We start from the raw sequence: 20041 nt of genomic DNA, 5'->3' as shown, positions 1-20041 counted from the left end.
GGTTGTAACGAAATTCATAATGTTGCGTAGAGAGTAACGCCATCTATTGGCGTGTTGTTGAACTAAGATGACAGGTAGAAGGCTTTGGAACGTCAAGAGGTTTCTCTTGGGTGAACGTAGGCACGAGTTGCCAGTTTTGTCGTTATGTTGGTAGACCGGTCGAGCAGGTTTGCCAACTTGATTTCGAGGCAGGAGCGGTGAGGCTCCGCCAGCAGACTTGATTGAGCCGCGCTAGAGATCGGACGTTAGCCAACCTTGTGCCTAATTCGCCACGTTCATGAAGGCTTATACCTGAAGGATTATTCTGAAAGCTTATAGAATCCAACGTTCTTTAACCATTTAGCTAAGTGTTTTATTCCAAGTGTTATTTTGATTTCTTACGTGTGATTAGAAGCTTACCTTTGTAGAATAAAGAGAAGAAGTGTTGTTTTGAAAAGATGTGTCCCGCCGAGTTTATTGCCGGTCCCATATTGGGATACCCTTCTCCAATTGAGAAGGAATTAAATCTTCTCGGGTCAGAGGTGTACGGTTGGAGCCGGCCTAGCTTGATTTTAATAAAGACTTGAACGATTTTATGCGATCCTTTTATTTGAGTGCAATCCAAATACATCCCAATAGCGACTAGATATTTTAGTAGGCACTAGTATGGTTAACAAGTCCGAAAGTTTATTTCATGCACTGGTAGCATACTGAGTTAGCTGTGAAGTAATACATCGAGATACTACGCCCACCCGCCATCCTGTGTACAACCCATGCTGCCCTTCGTCATATATATTTAATTAATTTATTTATTTTAGTTTAATTAAGGACCTCTTAACGAGTAAAGGCCTCCTCCAATTTTTTCCGTGCCTCTCGATCGTTTGCCTTTTTCGTCCAGTCTTTACTTGCTACTTTGTAAATCTCGTCGCTCCATCGTTGTTTTGGTCTCCCTTGACCTCTGTTACTGATAGGTCCTGCCTAAGTTGTTATTTTTCTAGTCCATTTTGTACTGTTCATGCGTATTATATGGCCAGCCCACTTTCATTTGAGCTTTTTACAATGAACTAAAGCATCTATCACGTTTGTCTTACGTCTTATTTCTGTATTTCTTATCCTATTATTCAAAAAAACCCACCCAATTACTACCCACCTATTATGGAGTTTACAAACCAAATAAAACCTCTTTTAAGCCCTTTGCCTTCAAATCTTCCTATAAGTACCTAAATAAAATAGGGCCCAGTTGCACCAACCACATTTAACAGACTGATTAACGTCAAACAGTAGTAAAGTATGAAATTTCCCATACAAAAAAAAATTGCGAGAACAATAACGGTGACAAACGGATTGGTGCAACCGACCCTAAGTATAGTATGTATATTGTCAAATAGGTATAGTATTAGGTACAGTCAACTGTAAAAATATGGGTGTACAAATTGTAACCTGTAAACCTATGAAAATGTACCCGGCTGGCTACATAATACCTAGGGATGTAATAAAGGAAAGAAAACACAAGAGTCCACTTAATAGCTGTTTTATTTCTTCTCTCAATACTCCTACATACCCTAAAATTACATCTTCTAGCTCAGACTGCTAACGGTAGAGCTGTTGGTTCATTAATATCTGTATTCTTACACTTAGGATAAACCACCAACAAACTAGTTGTTTAGTTAAATTTTATTCAGATAATTATAACACGTAAAGTTACGCCTGAGCATTAAATTGGCAAGTAACACTGTCCATTAGATCACAGTAAACCTTGGTTATGATATTAAAGTTATTCATTATAAATGTGACAAAAGCAAAAGGTTACCGATCTATGACAAAACAAAACATGAACTTCAAGTAAACTAAGAGCTTACTAAGGGCTACCTAAGGGCCAACACATACCTGCTGCCACAGACGACGTTAATTCCTCCAAGTTAACTCCTCTGCATTCCGCCAGACGAACGAGATAGACGATCTAAAAAATATAACAAATATCATGAGAAATCTCATGATATTTGTTATATTTTTCTCAGCAGTTGTGCACAGAGCTTTGTGCACAACTGCTGAGAGACACCTAAACACTGAACCGAATCATAACACTTACAGAAAAGTCTGCAGCGGTCAAGAAATAGCATTTGGGTCGGAACTCGTGACAATGACCATGAAGGCGTCCCGATCTTGAGAAGACCCGTCTCTTACATCAGCTTGCCACGCTCAAGGGCACGCACCTCTTTCTTCAGCAACATGGCAAAGGAAAGGAACATTTGCCACGACATATTAAACCCTGGAAAGAATAAATAACTTAGTCTTTACCGAGTTTGGATTTAGCCGCTTTGCCGTGAAAACACAACATTGCGAGAATTACTTACCCAGTAACCAAAATAAGTATCTCCGGAACTATATACAGCGACAATGGATTTCCACGCTGAGTTTTATATTAATATATTTTAATTTTTGTAACAATCAATATATGTTCTGACACAAATCCATGCCGTCTTTTCTTCTCATTCTATTTTCCTTCCATTTCAAATTTCGTGCTCTTTACAACACGAACTGCATGTTGCCAGTCATATTGTGCTATCTTTTAAAACATAAAGGTTCAATTACCCAACGACACAATATCAAGAAAAAAGGTGAAATACAAATATTTTTATTTGTAATTAAACTATATAATTAAATTAAATCATGTTCAATATTTCTAAAAAGAAATTAACACTAACAGAAATAACAGAAACAACGAAGTTCCACCAAAACCACTAGCTGGCGCTATGTTACAAAATCATCTCAAAAATAGGTATGTCCCATAACTCTTATGTCAGTGAATTAAGAACTATGGGACATATTTTTGAGTATGTTGGCTACACCTATATTTTTACAGTTGACTGTACATCAAATTCTTTAAACATGCTTAATATAATATTGTTATTGCTTGTATATGTACAGTGCATTTTCAATTAACTGATAACATCGTGCTCTTGCGATAATGTAAAGATTTGAGCATTCCGGAAACTTGTGATTTCGTTGCGTAATTCGGCAATACTGACTAGGCTGGCTACAAACTTAGAGATAACTTCCGCTAATCTTGTTTTTAGGGCCACAATTACCTTTAGTTTGACAAGCAGCGAACGTCGACCTGATCCGGATCACACGACGGCAGGATAGAAGCACCCGTTGCCACAAACTCCGGAATCCGGTCTTAACCCTCAGGATTTTCAAGGGTCATCTTCCCGGCTTCATCCCCGTGGGGTACAAAGGTGCCGACGATCCCAAGGGACTTGCACAACACTTGCTTCGCTCTCACCCTCACATCGCTATACATACTGGAGACCTGCAAGTTTGTTCAAAAACGTAAAAATTTATTTGACAATTCCCGAAAATCCCAATCCGCCAATCCATAATCTACGCCAGTGGTGGGCAAAGTACGGCCCGCGGGCCAGGTGCGGCCCGCGAAAGGATTTATCTGGCCCGCCGCCGGTCATTTAAATAAATGTATAATATGGCCAGCAATATAATAAAAATACATTTTTGCTGTAAATCTGGCCCTCCTCTGAAATTCCTTCAAGTTTTGACCCCTCATGAAGAAAGTTTGCCCACCACTGATCTACGCCATCGTAACAAACTAGTCCAAGCAATCCCCGCAAATCAGAAAATGTTTAACAAAGGCCCCTACTCAATGTCAATTAAAATATATAACCGTATAGGGTAGAAAGAGTCTAATCGGATCATAGGGTGAATCGGATCATCATGAAAAATCTGTTGATACCTGAAATATTTAATTGATATGAGTGCTCTAAAATAGCGCTGTACATGTCTTCTGGGAGCCTGCGACGCCAGCCGTAGGCAATATTCTCAATATCAACAACTTTTTTAGTCTGGCCCGATTCGCCCGGTAATCCTCGGTGTAATAACCAACTACCCAACCTAATAATTGAACGTCCTTAATATACTCTACATACAAGAGTTCATGGAGAGTTAGCTCAAGTCCCCGAAGATGTGGTTTCTGCACAAAATGTGAACCAATTTAAAAATAAATTAGACAAGCACATCTATACATCTACTTGACAACGATAACTATTAATGATTACTGGATACAGGCTGAGCCGCGTATCCATTAGAGGCAGCCTCGGGTCGAGCGGCTGCCTCGCCCCGAGGCCGCGCAAGTGGAGACGCTTGCTCAACCTGAGGCTCGCCGCGACACGAAGCAAATTCGTGGCCGCGAGCCGAGCCATATTTTATCGGTATTTTTACCGTGCTCAAAGGAGCCTCTGTCCGAGCCGTGCATTTGATGGAGACGATCGACGCGTTTTGGCTTTAAACTTGCGTTGCGGATCAAGCTGACGCGATTCGCCTCGAGCTGATCACAACGTGCCTCGAGCCTTTGCCTCAGAGCGAGCAGCCTCAAACTGAGGCTGTTTGCTTCAAGCTGAGGCTGCTCGACCCGAGGCTGCCTCTAATGGATACGCGGCTCAATATCAGTTGTCACAACTGCCTGCCTGCTTAAAGAATAATAATAATAATAATAGAAGTCAGCCCCGATGACGTAAGTTGTGCCATCCGCACGGCCCAGAACTGGAAAAGTCCTGGGCCGGATGGATTGCACAACTTCTGGCTAAAATGGTTCCGATGCTCGCACTCCTACTTAGCAGCACAATTTCAACAAGCCCTCGAACTTGGTTCTCTCCCACCTTCCTTAACAACTGGTGTCACCTTCCTGCTCTATAAGTCCGGTAGTACCACGGAAGCGAAGAACTACAGACCCATCACATGCTTGCCTACACTCTACAAGCTCCTTACATCCATTTTGAGAGCAAAAATCAACGCGCACATTGTCGCAAACAATATTTTGGCCTCTGCTCAAAATGGATGTAGGGTTGGGTCCCGTGGTACTAAAGAGCTCCTCCTCATAGACATGACCATCTGCCAACAAATCCGGCGGACCAGGGGGGCCCTCTCAGCCGCTTGGATTGACTACAAGAAGGCCTATGATTCGGTGCCTCATTCATGGCTGGGGAGGGTCTTAGAGCTGTACAAAGTTGATGCAGCTTTGAGAGCCTTCCTAAGCGCGTGTATGGGGCAGTGGACCACAGTCCTTCGTCAACCAGGAGGCGGGGATGACCGACCTGGCCCACAGGATTTTATAAGGATTGAGCGAGGAATATTTCAGGGCGACAGTCTGAGTCCGCTATGGTTCTGCCTAGCTCTGAATCCCCTCAGCACCTTGCTGAAGGATTTGGGACTAGGTTGCCGGCTTCGGAGAGAGGGTGAAGTTATTTCTCACCTTCTGTACATGGATGACCTCAAATTATTTGCACCAAATACCCAAGGCTTGTTGGAGCTACTGAAAACCACCGAAGTCTTCAGTAGTGCCATCAACATGGAGTTTGGTGTCGATAAATGTGCGGTTATGCATGTACAGCGGGGGAAGGTTGTAAATTCAACAAATTTACAACTTTCTGAGACAATGTCTTTCAGGTCTATCTCCGAATCAGAGACCTATAAATACCTTGGTATGTCACAGTCGTTGGGTATTGAGGACGAGGGTATTAGACGGTCGGTGAAGGAGCGCTTTTTCAGTCGGCTCACAAAAGTCCTTAACAGTCTTTTGTCAGGAGGCAACAAAGTGCGCGCCTTCAACGCCTGGGTAATGCCTCTTCTCACATACTCCTTTGGCATACTAAGGTGGACTCAGACCGAGCTGGATGCCCTGGATCGGAGGGTCCGGTCACTGCTCACCACACATCGCATGCTACACCCACGCTCGTCAGTTATGAGATTGTACATCCCACGGAAGTGTGGAGGCCGAGGCTTCCTAAACGCCAAGGATCTCCACAACCGCGAGGTGTACAATCTCAGGAATTATTTCCTTAACAACGAGTGTGGGATGCATCGTGATGTGGTGGCAGTAGACAGGAACCTCACGCCGCTCTCCTTGGCAAACGAGAACTGGCGCAAACCTGTGGTACTAAGTACTGCGGATCGCAAGGCGGCATGGGAGAGTAAGGCGCTACACGGGCGGTTCTACAAGGCCCTCACGGGACCCGATGTGGACCTGCTCGCGTCGGTGAACTGGTTACGATTCGGGGACCTCTTCGGAGAAACCGAGGGTTTTGCCTGTGCAATTGCGGACGAAGTGATGATGACGAACAACTATCGGAAATATATCCTGAAGGACGGTACGGTCGACATTTGTCGGGCATGCCGCCGTCCCGGAGAGTCACTCAGGCATATCATTTCCGGTTGTTCTCATCTTGCTAACGGTGAGTACTTGCACAGACATAATCTCGTAGCCAGGATTATTCACCAGCAACTTGCTCTTCTATACGGCCTTGTGGACCGCGAAGTACCGTACTACAAGTACTTACCTGCGCCTGTTCTCGAGAATGGTCGTGCCACGCTCTATTGGGATCGATCTATCATCACTGACAGGACTATTGTCGCCAATAAGCCTGACATCGTGCTGATAGACCGATCGCAGCGCCGGGCCGTGCTCGCCGACGTCACCATCCCCCATGATGAGAATCTCGTGAAGGCCGAGAAGGACAAGTCCAGCAAGTACCTAGACTTAGCTCACGAGATTACCGCCATGTGGGATGTTGACTCGACGATCATTGTTCCGATAGTTGTGTCAGCGAACGGTCTCATAGCGAAGAGTCTCGACCAACACCTAGAGAGACTCTCGCTGGGTGGTTGGATCAAGGGTCAGATGCAGAAGGCGGTAATATTGGACACGGCGCGTATAGTACGTCGGTTCCTCACTCTGCGGCCCTGACCACCGGCAGCTTGGGCCAAGCTCCGCTGCCGGCGGCACCCTAGGTTAGGTTTTTTATAATGTGTTTATATGTATTTTTTATTGTTTTGTAAGTGTTTTTTTATATTTTACTTTTATATTCATATTATAACAAACCTAACTTAAGACGAAAAATAAATAAAGAGAATATAATAATAGGAGAAATAAAAATGAAAATAATAATAAGTACTAGTTTAAGACGGTGCTTGATTGTTGTCGCGAAGGGCGCTGAATGTCCTGTTAAGTGTAAAGGGCGCCGCAGGCACCCTGTACGTGAAGGGCGCCGTAGGCGCCCTGTATGTAAGAGGTGTGAAGGGCGCCGCAGGCGCCCTGTATGTAAGAGCGCGCGAAGCGTGATGAATGTCGGGCTTCGCCCGACCTTTAAGCGTGAAGGGCGCCGCGGGCGCCCTGTATGTAAGAGCGCGCGAAGCGCGATGAATGTCGGGCTTCGCCCGACCTTTAAGCGTGAAGGGCGCCGCGGGCGCCCTGTATGTAAGAGCGCGCGAAGCGCGCTGAATGTCGGGCTTCGCCCGACCTTTAAGCGTGAAGGGCGCCGCGGGCGCCCTGTATGTAAGAGCGCGCGAAGCGCGATGAATGTCGTGCTTCGCCCGACCTTTAAGCGTGAAGGGCGCCGCGGGCGCCCTGTATGTAAGAGCGCGCGAAGCGCGCTGAATGTCGGGCTTTGCCCGACCTTTAAGCGTGAAGGGCGCCGCGGGCGCCCTGTATGTAAGAGCGCGCGAAGCGCGATGAATGTCGGGCTTCGCCCGACCTTTAAGTGTGATGGGCGCCCCGGGCGCCCTATAAGCGCGCTGAATGTCGGGCTTCGCCCGACCTTTAAGTGTGATGGGCGCCGCGGGCGCCCTGTATGTAAGAGCGCGCGAAGCGCGATGAATGTCGGGCTTCGCCCGACCTTTAAGTGTGATGGGCGCCGCAGGCGCCCTGTATGTAAGAGCGCGCGAAGCGCGCTGAATGTCGGGCTTCGCCCGACCTTTAAGTGTGTATGTAAGAGCGCGCAAAGCGCGCTGAATGTCGGGCTTCGCCCGACCTTTAAGTGTGACTAATAATGTTCATGTGCCAGCGGCACTCGGTCGGAGTCCAGTACCCGCCTCCCCGACCAACCTCCCTAGAATTGACTCAGAGGTATATATACGCGACAGGAAAAATTTCGATAGCGCGATGTAGAACATTCCAATTTCGAATATTTACTGACGCCTAGTTTTGATTATATTATGATACCTGTGCTTCCTCGATGTGTTTGTGTCTATCATAGAAATGATAAATTGAAAAATGGCCATTATTTTATTTTTTTCAGATAAACGATGTTTGGGGACCCGAGAGGCCCCTTAACGCGGATCTCAAGTGAATTTTAAACGAAAAATCCGCCATCTTTATTTTCTTTATTTTCGACCCGATCTTGATAAAAATCGATATCTGAGGGCCCGCGGGCCCCTTAACACAAATCTGATGTCGAAATTTAACGAAACGGTCGCCATCTTGATTTTCTTTATTTTCCGCCCGATCTTGATGAAAAACGATATCTGAGGGTCCTAGAGGCCCCTTAACAAGATTCTGAAGTCGAAATTTCACGAAACGGCCGCCATCTTTGTTTTCTTTATTTGTGACCCGACCTTGATGAAAATCGATATCTGAGGATCCGAGAGGCCCCTTAACAAGAATCTGAAGTCGAAATTTCACGAAACGACCGCCATCTTTGTTTTCTTTATTTTTGACCCGATCTTGATGAAAATCGATATCTGAGGGTCCGAGAGGCCCATTAACAAGAATATGAAGTCGAAATTCAACGAAACGGTCGCCATCTTGATTTTCTTTATTTTCAGCCCGATCTTGATAAAAATCAATACTGAGGGTCCGAGAGGCCCCTTAACACGAATCTAAAGTCGAAATTTAACGATACGGTCGCCATCTTGATTTTCTTTATTTTCGACCCGATCTTGATGAAAATCAATATCTGATGATCCGAGAGGCTCCTTAACACGAATCTGAAGTCGAAATTTAACGAAACGGTTGCCATCTTGATTTTCTTTATTTTCGGCCCGATTTTGATGAAAATCGATATCTGAGGGTCCGAGAGGCCCCTTAACACGAATATGATGTCGAAATTTAAAGAAACGGTCGCCATCTTGATTTTCTTTATTTTCGGCCTGATCTTGATAAAAATCAATATCTGAGGGTCCGAGAGGCCCCTTAACACGAATCTAAAGTCGAAATTTAACGAAACGGTCGCCATTTTGATTTTCTTTATTTTCAACCCGATCTTGATAAAAATCGATTTCTGAGGGCCCGATAGGCCCCTTAACACGAATCTGAAGTCGAAATTTAACGAAACGGTCGCCATCTTGATTTTCTTTATTTTCAGCCCGATCTTGATGAAAATCAATATCTGAGGGCCCGAGAGGCCCCTTAACAAGAATCTGAAGTCGAGATTTCACGAAACGGCCGCCATCTTTGTTTTCATTATTTTTGACCCGATCTTGATGAAAATCGATATCTGAGAGTCCGAGAGGCCCCTTGACAAGAATCTGACGTCGAAATTTAACGAAACGGTCGCCATTTTGATTTTCTTTGTTTTCGGCCCGATCTTGATGAAAATCGATATCTGAGGGTCCGAGAGGCCCCTTAACACGAATCTGTTGTCAAAATTTAACGAAACGTTCGCCATCTTGATTTACTTTATTTTCAGCCCGATCTTGATGAAAATCAATATCTGAGGGTCCGAGAGGCCCCTTAACAAGAATCTGAAGTCGAAATTTAACGAAACGGTCGCCATTTTGATTTTCTTTGTTTTCGGCCCGATCTTGATGAAAATCGATATCTGAGGGTCCGAGAGGCCCCTTAACACGAATCTGTTGTCAAAATTGAACGAAACGGTCGCCATCTTGATTTTCTTTATTTTCAGCCCGATCTTGATAAAAATCAATATCTGAGGGTCCGAGAGGCCCCTTAACACGAATTGAAGTCGAAATTTAACGAAACGGTCGCCATCTTGATTTTCTTTATTTTCAGCCCGATCTTGATAAAAATCAATACTGAGGGTCCGAGAGGCCCCTTAACACGAATCTAAAGTCGAAATTTAACGATACGGTCGCCATCTTGATTTTCTTTATTTTCGACCCGATCTTGATGAAAATCAATATCTGATGATCCGAGAGGCTCCTTAACACGAATCTGAAGTCGAAATTTAACGAAACGGTTGCCATCTTGATTTTCTTTATTTTCGGCCCGATTTTGATGAAAATCGATATCTGAGGGTCCGAGAGGCCCCTTAACACGAATATGATGTCGAAATTTAAAGAAACGGTCGCCATCTTGATTTTCTTTATTTTCAGCCCGATCTTGATGAAAATCAATATCTGAGGGCCCGAGAGGCCCCTTAACAAGAATCTGAAGTCGAGATTTCACGAAACGGCCGCCATCTTTGTTTTCATTATTTTTGACCCGATCTTGATGAAAATCGATATCTGAGAGTCCGAGAGGCCCCTTGACAAGAATCTGACGTCGAAATTTAACGAAACGGTCGCCATTTTGATTTTCTTTGTTTTCGGCCCGATCTTGATGAAAATCGATATCTGAGGGTCCGAGAGGCCCCTTAACACGAATCTGTTGTCAAAATTTAACGAAACGTTCGCCATCTTGATTTACTTTATTTTCAGCCCGATCTTGATGAAAATCAATATCTGAGGGTCCGAGAGGCCCCTTAACAAGAATCTGAAGTCGAAATTTAACGAAACGGTCGCCATTTTGATTTTCTTTGTTTTCGGCCCGATCTTGATGAAAATCGATATCTGAGGGTCCGAGAGGCCCCTTAACACGAATCTGTTGTCAAAATTGAACGAAACGGTCGCCATCTTGATTTTCTTTATTTTCAGCCCGATCTTGATAAAAATCAATATCTGAGGGTCCGAGAGGCCCCTTAACACGAATTGAAGTCGAAATTTAACGAAACGGTCGCCATCTTGATTTTCTTTATTTTCAGCCCGATCTTGATAAAAATCAATACTGAGGGTCCGAGAGGCCCCTTAACACGAATCTAAAGTCGAAATTTAACGATACGGTCGCCATCTTGATTTTCTTTATTTTCGACCCGATCTTGATGAAAATCAATATCTGATGATCCGAGAGGCTCCTTAACACGAATCTGAAGTCGAAATTTAACGAAACGGTTGCCATCTTGATTTTCTTTATTTTCGGCCTGATCTTGATAAAAATCAATATCTGAGGGTCCGAGAGGCCCCTTAACACGAATCTAAAGTCGAAATTTAACGAAACGGTCGCCATCTTGATTTTCTTTATTTTCAGCCCGATCTTGATGAAAATCAATATCTGAGGGCCCGAGAGGCCCCTTAACAAGAATCTGAAGTCGAGATTTCACGAAACGGCCGCCATCTTTGTTTTCATTATTTTTGACCCGATCTTGATGAAAATCGATATCTGAGAGTCCGAGAGGCCCCTTGACAAGAATCTGACGTCGAAATTTAACGAAACGGTCGCCATTTTGATTTTCTTTGTTTTCGGCCCGATCTTGATGAAAATCGATATCTGAGGGTCCGAGAGGCCCCTTAACACGAATCTGTTGTCAAAATTTAACGAAACGTTCGAAATCTTGATTTACTTTATTTTCAGCCCGATCTTGATGAAAATCAATATCTGAGGGTCCGAGAGGCCCCTTAACAAGAATCTGAAGTCGAAATTTAACGAAACGGTCGCCATTTTGATTTTCTTTGTTTTCGGCCCGATCTTGATGAAAATCGATATCTGAGGGTCCGAGAGGCCCCTTCAACACGAATCTGTTGTCAAAATTGAACGAAACGGTCGCCATCTTGATTTTCTTTATTTTCAGCCCGATCTTGATAAAAATCAATATCTGAGGGTCCGAGAGGCCCCTTAACACGAATTGAAGTCGAAATTTAACGAAACGGTCGCCATCTTGATTTTCTTTATTTTCAGCCCGATCTTGATAAAAATCAATACTGAGGGTCCGAGAGGCCCCTTAACACGAATCTAAAGTCGAAATTTAACGATACGGTCGCCATCTTGATTTTCTTTATTTTCGACCCGATCTTGATGAAAATCAATATCTGATGATCCGAGAGGCTCCTTAACACGAATCTGAAGTCGAAATTTAACGAAACGGTTGCCATCTTGATTTTCTTTATTTTCGGCCCGATTTTGATGAAAATCGATATCTGAGGGTCCGAGAGGCCCCTTAACACGAATATGATGTCGAAATTTAAAGAAACGGTCGCCATCTTGATTTTCTTTATTTTCGGCCTGATCTTGATAAAAATCAATATCTGAGGGTCCGAGAGGCCCCTTAACACGAATCTAAAGTCGAAATTTAACGAAACGGTCGCCATTTTGATTTTCTTTATTTTCAACCCGATCTTGATAAAAATCGATTTCTGAGGGCCCGATAGCAGGCCTCCGTCACACGCTCAAGGCCACGCGCTATATGCCTACCGCTCGGCGTATCGTCGACGATACAACCGACAGAGGGCCGCTTAACGCCCGCCTGAACGCTCGCACCGCACGTTTCCCGCGCTTACGCTTCGAAATGCCGAAACCACGTAATTATTGTGCAGTAAATGGGTGTTAAAGTCAAAAAACAAAGGAAAAAGCCTATAATAAAGATTCATCTTTTTATGGCGGGCTAAAGGTCCCACCTGAAACGTTTAAGAATTATATTGAAGGGTTAGAAAATTTCAAAATTATTTAAAAAAGGTATTTTTAAATAATTTTGACGACGTAATAATTAATCGGCCTGGTAGCACCGAATTACAACTTTAAAAACCGTTGATTTTCCGTTGCTTTGCTCCTGAGTATTTATTAAAATTATTTACGCAATTTAGGATATTTACAACTATAAAATTTAATAACAGAGAATTCCGAGAAGGGAAGAAAATATAAATCATTATATAAAACTAAAACATATTTGATTGACTAATAAAAAATATGGTTGATCCGCAACATTCGTTTTATTACAATAATCATCATAGGTAGATGCCTACAACCCTAGCGCATTCTTACGATGACGCGTTAGCACGTGACTCGCACGGCGGGCAACACAGTCTCGACTCTTTGTGCGCGTACTTATGGTACATTTCTTCTTGTCCTGAGCAGCAGGTATTATTATTAAGGTTTTGTAGGCTATTATAGCGTAGGTATTTTCGCTTTTGTTTGGGAATGAAGTATCTGTTACGTAGTAACTATTTATTAATCTGTGCCGATAGGCCCCTTAACACGAATCTGAAGTCGAAATTTAACGAAACGGTCGCCATCTTGATTTTCTTTATTTTCAGCCCGATCTTGATGAAAATCAATATCTGAGGGCCCGAGAGGCCCCTTAACACGAATCTGTTGTCAAAATTTAACGAAACGTTCGAAATCTTGATTTACTTTATTTTCAGCCCGATCTTGATGAAAATCAATATCTGAGGGTCCGAGAGGCCCCTTAACAAGAATCTGAAGTCGAAATTTAACGAAACGGTCGCCATTTTGATTTTCTTTGTTTTCGGCCCGATCTTGATGAAAATCGATATCTGAGGGTCCGAGAGGCCCCTTAACACGAATCTGTTGTCAAAATTTAACGAAACGGTCGCCATCTTGATTTTCTTTATTTTCAGCCCGATCTTGATAAAAATCAATATCTGAGGGTCCGAGAGGCCCCTTAACACGAATTGAAGTCGAAATTTAACGAAACGTTCGCCATCTTGATTTACTTTATTTTCGGCCCGATTTTGATGAAATCGATATCTGAGGGTCCGAGAGGCCCCTTAACACGAATATGATGTCGAAATTTAAAGAAACGGTCGCCATCTTGATTTTCTTTATTTTCGGCCTGATCTTGATAAAAATCAATATCTGAGGGTCCGAGAGGCCCCTTAACACGAATCTAAAGTCGAAATTTAACGAAACGATCGCCATTTTGATTTTCTTTATTTTCAACCCGATCTTGATGAAAATCGATATCTGAGGGTCCGAGAGGCCCCTTAACAAGAATATGAAGTCGAAATTCAACGAAACGGTCGCCATCTTGATTTTCTTTATTTTCAGCCCGATCTTGATAAAAATCAATACTGAGGGTCCGAGAGGCCCCTTAACACGAATCTAAAGTCGAAATTTAACGATACGGTCGCCATCTTGATTTTCTTTATTTTCGACCCGATCTTGATGAAAATCAATATATGATGATCCGAGAGGCTCCTTAACACGAATCTGAAGTCGAAATTTAACGAAACGGTTGCCATCTTGATTTTCTTTATTTTCGGCCCGATTTTGATGAAAATCGATATCTGAGGGTCCGAGAGGCCCCTTAACACGAATATGATGTCGAAATTTAAAGAAACGGTCGCCATCTTGATTTTCTTTATTTTCGGCCTGATTTTGATAAAAATCAATATCTGAGGGTCCGAGAGGCCCCTTAACAAGAATCTGAAGTCGAGATTTCACGAAACGGCCGCCATCTTTGTTTTCATTATTTTTGACCCGATCTTGATGAAAATCGATATCTGAGAGTCCGAGAGGCCCCTTGACAAGAATCTGACGTCGAAATTTAACGAAACGGTCGCCATTTTGATTTTCTTTGTTTTCGGCCCGATCTTGATGAAAATCGATATCTGAGGGTCCGAGAGGCCCCTTAACACGAATCTGTTGTCAAAATTGAACGAAACGGTCGCCATCTTGATTTTCTTTATTTTCAGCCCGATCTTGATAAAAATCAATATCTGAGGGTCCGAGAGGCCCCTTAACACGAATTGAAGTCGAAATTTAACGAAACGGTCGCCATCTTGATTTTCTTTATTTTCAGCCCGATCTTGATAAAAATCAATACTGAGGGTCCGAGAGGCCCCTTAACACGAATCTAAAGTCGAAATTTAACGATACGGTCGCCATCTTGATTTTCTTTATTTTCGACCCGATCTTGATGAAAATCAATATCTGATGATCCGAGAGGCTCCTTAACACGAATCTGAAGTCGAAATTTAACGAAACGGTTGCCATCTTGATTTTCTTTATTTTCGGCCCGATTTTGATGAAAATCGATATCTGAGGGTCCGAGAGGCCCCTTAACACGAATATGATGTCGAAATTTAAAGAAACGGTCGCCATCTTGATTTTCTTTATTTTCGGCCTGATCTTGATAAAAATCAATATCTGAGGGTCCGAGAGGCCCCTTAACACGAATCTAAAGTCGAAATTTAACGAAACGGTCGCCATTTTGATTTTCTTTATTTTCAACCCGATCTTGATAAAAATCGATTTCTGAGGGCCCGATAGGCCCCTTAACACGAATCTGAAGTCGAAATTTAACGAAACGGTCGCCATCTTGATTTTCTTTATTTTCAGCCCGATCTTGATGAAAATCAATATCTGAGGGCCCGAGAGGCCCCTTAACAAGAATCTGAAGTCGAGATTTCACGAAACGGCCGCCATCTTTGTTTTCATTATTTTTGACCCGATCTTGATGAAAATCGATATCTGAGAGTCCGAGAGGCCCCTTGACAAGAATCTGACGTCGAAATTTAACGAAACGGTCGCCATTTTGATTTTCTTTGTTTTCGGCCCGATCTTGATGAAAATCGATATCTGAGGGTCCGAGAGGCCCCTTAACACGAATCTGTTGTCAAAATTTAACGAAACGTTCGCCATCTTGATTTACTTTATTTTCAGCCCGATCTTGATGAAAATCAATATCTGAGGGTCCGAGAGGCCCCTTAACAAGAATCTGAAGTCGAAATTTAACGAAACGGTCGCCATTTTGATTTTCTTTGTTTTCGGCCCGATCTTGATGAAAATCGATATCTGAGGGTCCGAGAGGCCCCTTAACACGAATCTGTTGTCAAAATTTAACGAAACGGTCGCCATCTTGATTTTCTTTATTTTCAGCCCGATCTTGATAAAAATCAATATCTGAGGGTCCGAGAGGCCCCTTAACACGAATTGAAGTCGAAATTTAACGAAACGTTCGCCATCTTGATTTACTTTATTTTCGGCCCGATTTTGATGAAAATCGATATCTGAGGGTCCGAGAGGCCCCTTAACACGAATATGATGTCGAAATTTAAAGAAACGGTCGCCATCTTGATTTTCTTTATTTTCGGCCTGATCTTGATAAAAATCAATATCTGAGGGTCCGAGAGGCCCCTTAACACGAATCTAAAGTCGAAATTTAACGAAACGGTCGCCATTTTGATTTTCTTTATTTTCAACCCGATCTTGATGAAAATCGATATCTGAGGGTCCGAGAGGCCCCTTAACAAGAATATGAAGTCGAAATTCAACGAAACGGTCGCCATCTTGATTTTCTTTATTTTCAGCCCGATCTTGTTAAAAATCAATACTGAGGGTCCGAGAGGCCCCTTAACACGAATCTAAAGTCGAAATTTAACGATACGGTCGCCATCTTGATTTTCTTTATTTTCGACCCGATCTTGATGAAAATCAATATATGATGATCCGAGAGGCTCCTTAACACGAATCTGAAGTCGAAATTTAACGAAACGGTTGCCATCTTGATTTTCTTTATTTTCGGCCTGATCTTGATAAAAATCAATATCTGAGGGTCCGAGAGGCCCCTTAACACGAATCTAAAGTCGAAATTTAACGAAACGGTCGCCATTTTGATTTTCTTTATTTTCAACCCGATCTTGATAAAAATCGATTTCTGAGGGCCCGATAGGCCCCTTAACACGAATCTGAAGTCGAAATTTAACGAAACGGTCGCCATCTTGATTTTCTTTATTTTCAGCCCGATCTTGATGAAAATCAATATCTGAGGGCCCGAGAGGCCCCTTAACAAGAATCTGAAGTCGAGATTTCACGAAACGGCCGCCATCTTTGTTTTCATTATTTTTGACCCGATCTTGATGAAAATCGATATCTGAGAGTCCGAGAGGCCTCTTGACAAGAATCTGACGTCGAAATTTAACGAAACGGTCGCCATTTTGATTTTCTTTGTTTTCGGCCCGATCTTGATGAAAATCGATATCTGAGGGTCCGAGAGGCCCCTTAACACGAATCTGTTGTCAAAATTTAACGAAACGGTCGCCATCTTGATTTTCTTTATTTTCAGCCCGATCTTGATAAAAATCAATATCTGAGGGTCCGAGAGGCCCCTTAACACGAATTGAAGTCGAAATTTAACGAAACGTTCGCCATCTTGATTTACTTTATTTTCAGCCCGATCTTGATGAAAATCAATATCTGAGGGTCCGAGAGGCCCCTTAACAAGAATCTGAAGTCGAGATTTCACGAAACGGTCGCCATTTTGATTTTCTTTGTTTTCGGCCCGATCTTGATGAAAATCGATATCTGAGGGTCCGAGAGGCCCCTTAACCCTAAACTCGATATCGTATCTAATAATGCACATTTTTTTTGAAAAAATCTGGCGGGTAGTAGCAAATGTTTTCAATTATTTTTTTGGTACTAAGCGGTAGATAAACTTATAACCTTCCGGCCAAAATATGTATTTTAGTTTTCTGGCAACACTATTTCACAGTAGCTAGCAAGATGGTGGACCGTGCGCGTGCGGCTTCGAGTTTCAAGGTGATCATATATTATAACTCCTTATTTTTATTAATTTCGCGGGTAGCAAACGGTTTTGTTTTGTAGTCTAATAATTGATCTATCCACTTTTAGTGTTATTTGATAGACATAGGTTACTTTTCAAAGTAAAATATGACCGTCTTTCTTGATGTATCTTTAAATGCACATTGCCAGCTTACCATATATTTACTTCAATTTGGTCGTGTGCATTTCTAGATACATTGCCGAGTTTCGTATATTATTAGTTATATTTTATCCCGTGCATTTAAGTACACATTGCCAATAGAGTAGTTGTATAAAAAAACATCGTTCATGAAGAAAAATCTATTTATTTCTATTTTTTTTTCGTGGTTTGCAGCCAATCACAAGATCTCAAAGAATTTTGGCATTAGTACCCAAGCCAGGAGCAGGCTCTGATCTAGAAAGGAGTGACACCTCTGAAGATGAACTAGAACTTCCCACACGTATATATAATTCTGACAGCTCACCTGCACCATCTATAGCGTCATCTTTAGAAAATTTACATCTGTTGTCAGACAGTGAAAGCGAATCTGATGAAATTCTAGTATCAACTAAAGATGGAAACAAATCATGCGTGCAACTTACATCGACCGAACCTTGCCCTAATGATGCTAGTCCACAGGCTCTTACAGGCTCACCCCTGACTCCAACTGTGCGACTAACATTAACCAGGCCCTGTTCTAATGATTCGAGTCCACTAGCACCTTTATACTCTCCTCTGACTCCACTCGTTCAGTCGAACCGTTCAACTATGAAAAAAGGCCAGATGCAACGTAATTCAGCTGTTTCCACCATCCATCCATTCTCGCCATTAGCAGCGCCAATGACCCCTTCTTATTGTTTGAATCCTTCTCCGTATAACGCAACTCGGTCCAAGAAGAACAAGACTCAAGTCGTCAAAAAAAAAGTAGTTAAACAAAAAAAGTTAAACGTGAAATGGGCGACTCAGCATTTTCGTGGCAGTGCAGAAATCGAAGAAAAAATATTTAGCAAGCCTCCTAATACTAAGCCGCCTTTAGAATATTTCCGTATGTTCTTATCTGACGACTTAATGGAATTGATGGTGGAACAAACAAATTTATACCACGTACAATCAAAAGGTACATCTTTGAACGTTACTATAGACGAAATAAAAGACTTCATCGCTATGGAACTGCTCATGGGTATTATTGATATGCCAGCTTATACTGACTATTGGTCAAAATTCCTGAGGTTCGATAAAATAGCAGATGTAATGAGCTTAAAGCGTTACGAACAAATCCGACGATATCTTCATTTTGCAGACAATGAAATGGACGATGGTGATCGATACTATAAAATCAGACCATTTCTTGAAAGAGTCCGTCTTAATTGCTTAAAAGTCGAAGAGGAAAACCATTTCAGCATTGATGAAATGATGGTACCCTATAAAGGCACAAGAGCGGGCTCAAGAAAGCAATTTGTTAAAAATAAACCTCGCAGATGGGGGTATAAGGTATTCGTTCGAGCAGGAATGACTGGATTAGTGTATGACTTTTTGATTTATGGAGGGGAAGACACTTTTCGCTACCATGCCTTTACTGAAGAGGAAGACTGTATGGGTTTAGGTGCAAAAGTTGTTATAGCACTATCACAGAGTATTCAGCTGCCTGCTTGTAAAGTATTATACTTCGACAACTTCTTTACGTCGTTAGAATTGATTCACCATATGAGGAACGAGTATGGGATTTTCAGTTTAGGTACTATAAGGTCGAATCGTTTGCGTGAAGCCAACAAAAAATTACCCACTGATAAGAATCTAAAGAAAAAAGGACGTGGTGCTCATGCTCAAGTAGTCTCAAATGAAAGCAATATTGCAATAGTCAAATGGTTTGATAATAAATGTGTCACTGCAGCTAGTTCCTATGTGGACGCTCATCCGAGTCATAATGTTTTGCGATACAACAAAGCGACCAAAACCAGGCAACAAGTAGCTTGTCCTAATATGATTCGCCATTACAACTCACACATGGGAGGAGTAGACCTCGCCGATATGCTCATTGCTTTGTACAGAACGGAAATGAAAGCGCATAGATGGTACATACCCCTCTTTTCCCAGCTCCTCGACATCTGTGTTAATAATGCTTGGTTGGTTTACAGAAGGGAGACTACTGAATCTAAGCCATTAAAACTGAAGATCTTTAGATGTGCAATAAGTAAAAGCCTTGTTACATTGCACAGGGCGCTAACAAGAACTCCAGGAGGGAAAAAGAAATTCTTGACTCCCGATTGTCAAATTGACAGTCGATACGATCAAATAGGCCATTTCCCAACGTTTATGGCTAAAGGTCGCTGCAAGAAATGCATCAAAGGGCAAACCAAATTTGTATGCTGTAAATGCAATGTAAGACTGTGCTTGACTGAGGATCGCAATTGTTTTTATGATTATCACAATATGTCATAAAGTATACCTACCTATTAGTTAAGGTACGTGTTAGAAGATAAGTTTTTTTTGGACGTTTATGTTTTTAGAGATGTTTATATTTTTTTAATCTGATTCTCAGTTGTGCAACAAGTGATCTCGTTTTGTTATAAAAATTTAAGCCGGTATAAAGCTATAAGTCAAATATCCATTTTTGGATTTAATATAAGATATGTTGTTATAGAGATTCTTTTCAAAATCGACTGTGTTTTATTTATCTCACCAGCAGGCAAAGTATCCTTAAAGATACGCAGTTATTTTCAATT

At 42.2% G+C, this 20041-nt stretch overlaps 2 protein-coding genes and 1 long non-coding RNA gene across 3 annotated transcripts; 1 reads left to right on the top strand and 2 right to left on the bottom strand.

The window, feature by feature from the left end:
* Positions 1 to 1427: 1427 nt before the first annotated feature.
* On the bottom strand, positions 1428 to 2504 carry LOC134798577 (uncharacterized). Its single transcript, XR_010145221.1, has 3 exons — positions 2334 to 2504; positions 2069 to 2248; positions 1428 to 1939 (listed from the first exon to the last, which is right to left on the bottom strand). It is a non-coding gene; the product is annotated as an uncharacterized LOC134798577 (long non-coding RNA).
* A 4441-nt stretch (positions 2505 to 6945) lies between these two features.
* LOC134799022 (uncharacterized) lies at positions 6946 to 8019 on the bottom strand. The gene is made up of 2 exons (XM_063771444.1): positions 7988 to 8019; positions 6946 to 7612 (listed from the first exon to the last, which is right to left on the bottom strand). Exons 1-2 carry the CDS (start codon positions 8017 to 8019, stop codon positions 6946 to 6948), a joined length of 699 nt encoding a protein of 232 aa, XP_063627514.1.
* A 10475-nt stretch (positions 8020 to 18494) lies between these two features.
* LOC134799021 (piggyBac transposable element-derived protein 3-like) lies at positions 18495 to 19594 on the top strand. The gene is made up of 2 exons (XM_063771443.1): positions 18495 to 19283; positions 19535 to 19594. The coding sequence occupies exons 1-2, from the start codon at positions 18495 to 18497 to the stop codon at positions 19592 to 19594; spliced, it is 849 nt and encodes a 282-aa protein (XP_063627513.1).
* The last annotated feature ends 447 nt before the right edge of the window (positions 19595 to 20041 follow it).

Source organism: Cydia splendana, chromosome 17, assembly GCF_910591565.1.
Source record: "Cydia splendana chromosome 17, ilCydSple1.2, whole genome shotgun sequence".
NCBI lineage: Eukaryota > Metazoa > Arthropoda > Insecta > Lepidoptera > Tortricidae > Cydia > Cydia splendana.
This window is presented reverse-complemented; position numbering and strand designations above follow the sequence as displayed.

Excerpts from the sequence above, each read along its gene's own strand:
- LOC134799022 (XM_063771444.1), bottom strand. The coding sequence starts at position 8,019 with ATGATAGACACAAACACATCGAGGAAGCACAG. Across the intron at positions 7,613-7,987 it reads AACACATCGAGGAAGCACAG|GGCGCCCGCGGCGCCCATCA; the intron begins GTATCATAATAT and ends TCTTACATACAG.
- LOC134799021 (XM_063771443.1), top strand. The coding sequence starts at position 18,495 with ATGGGTATTATTGATATGCCAGCTTATACTGACTATTGGTCAAAATTC. Across the intron at positions 19,284-19,534 it reads CGACCAAAACCAGGCAACAA|GGCGCTAACAAGAACTCCAG; the intron begins GTAGCTTGTCCT and ends TACATTGCACAG.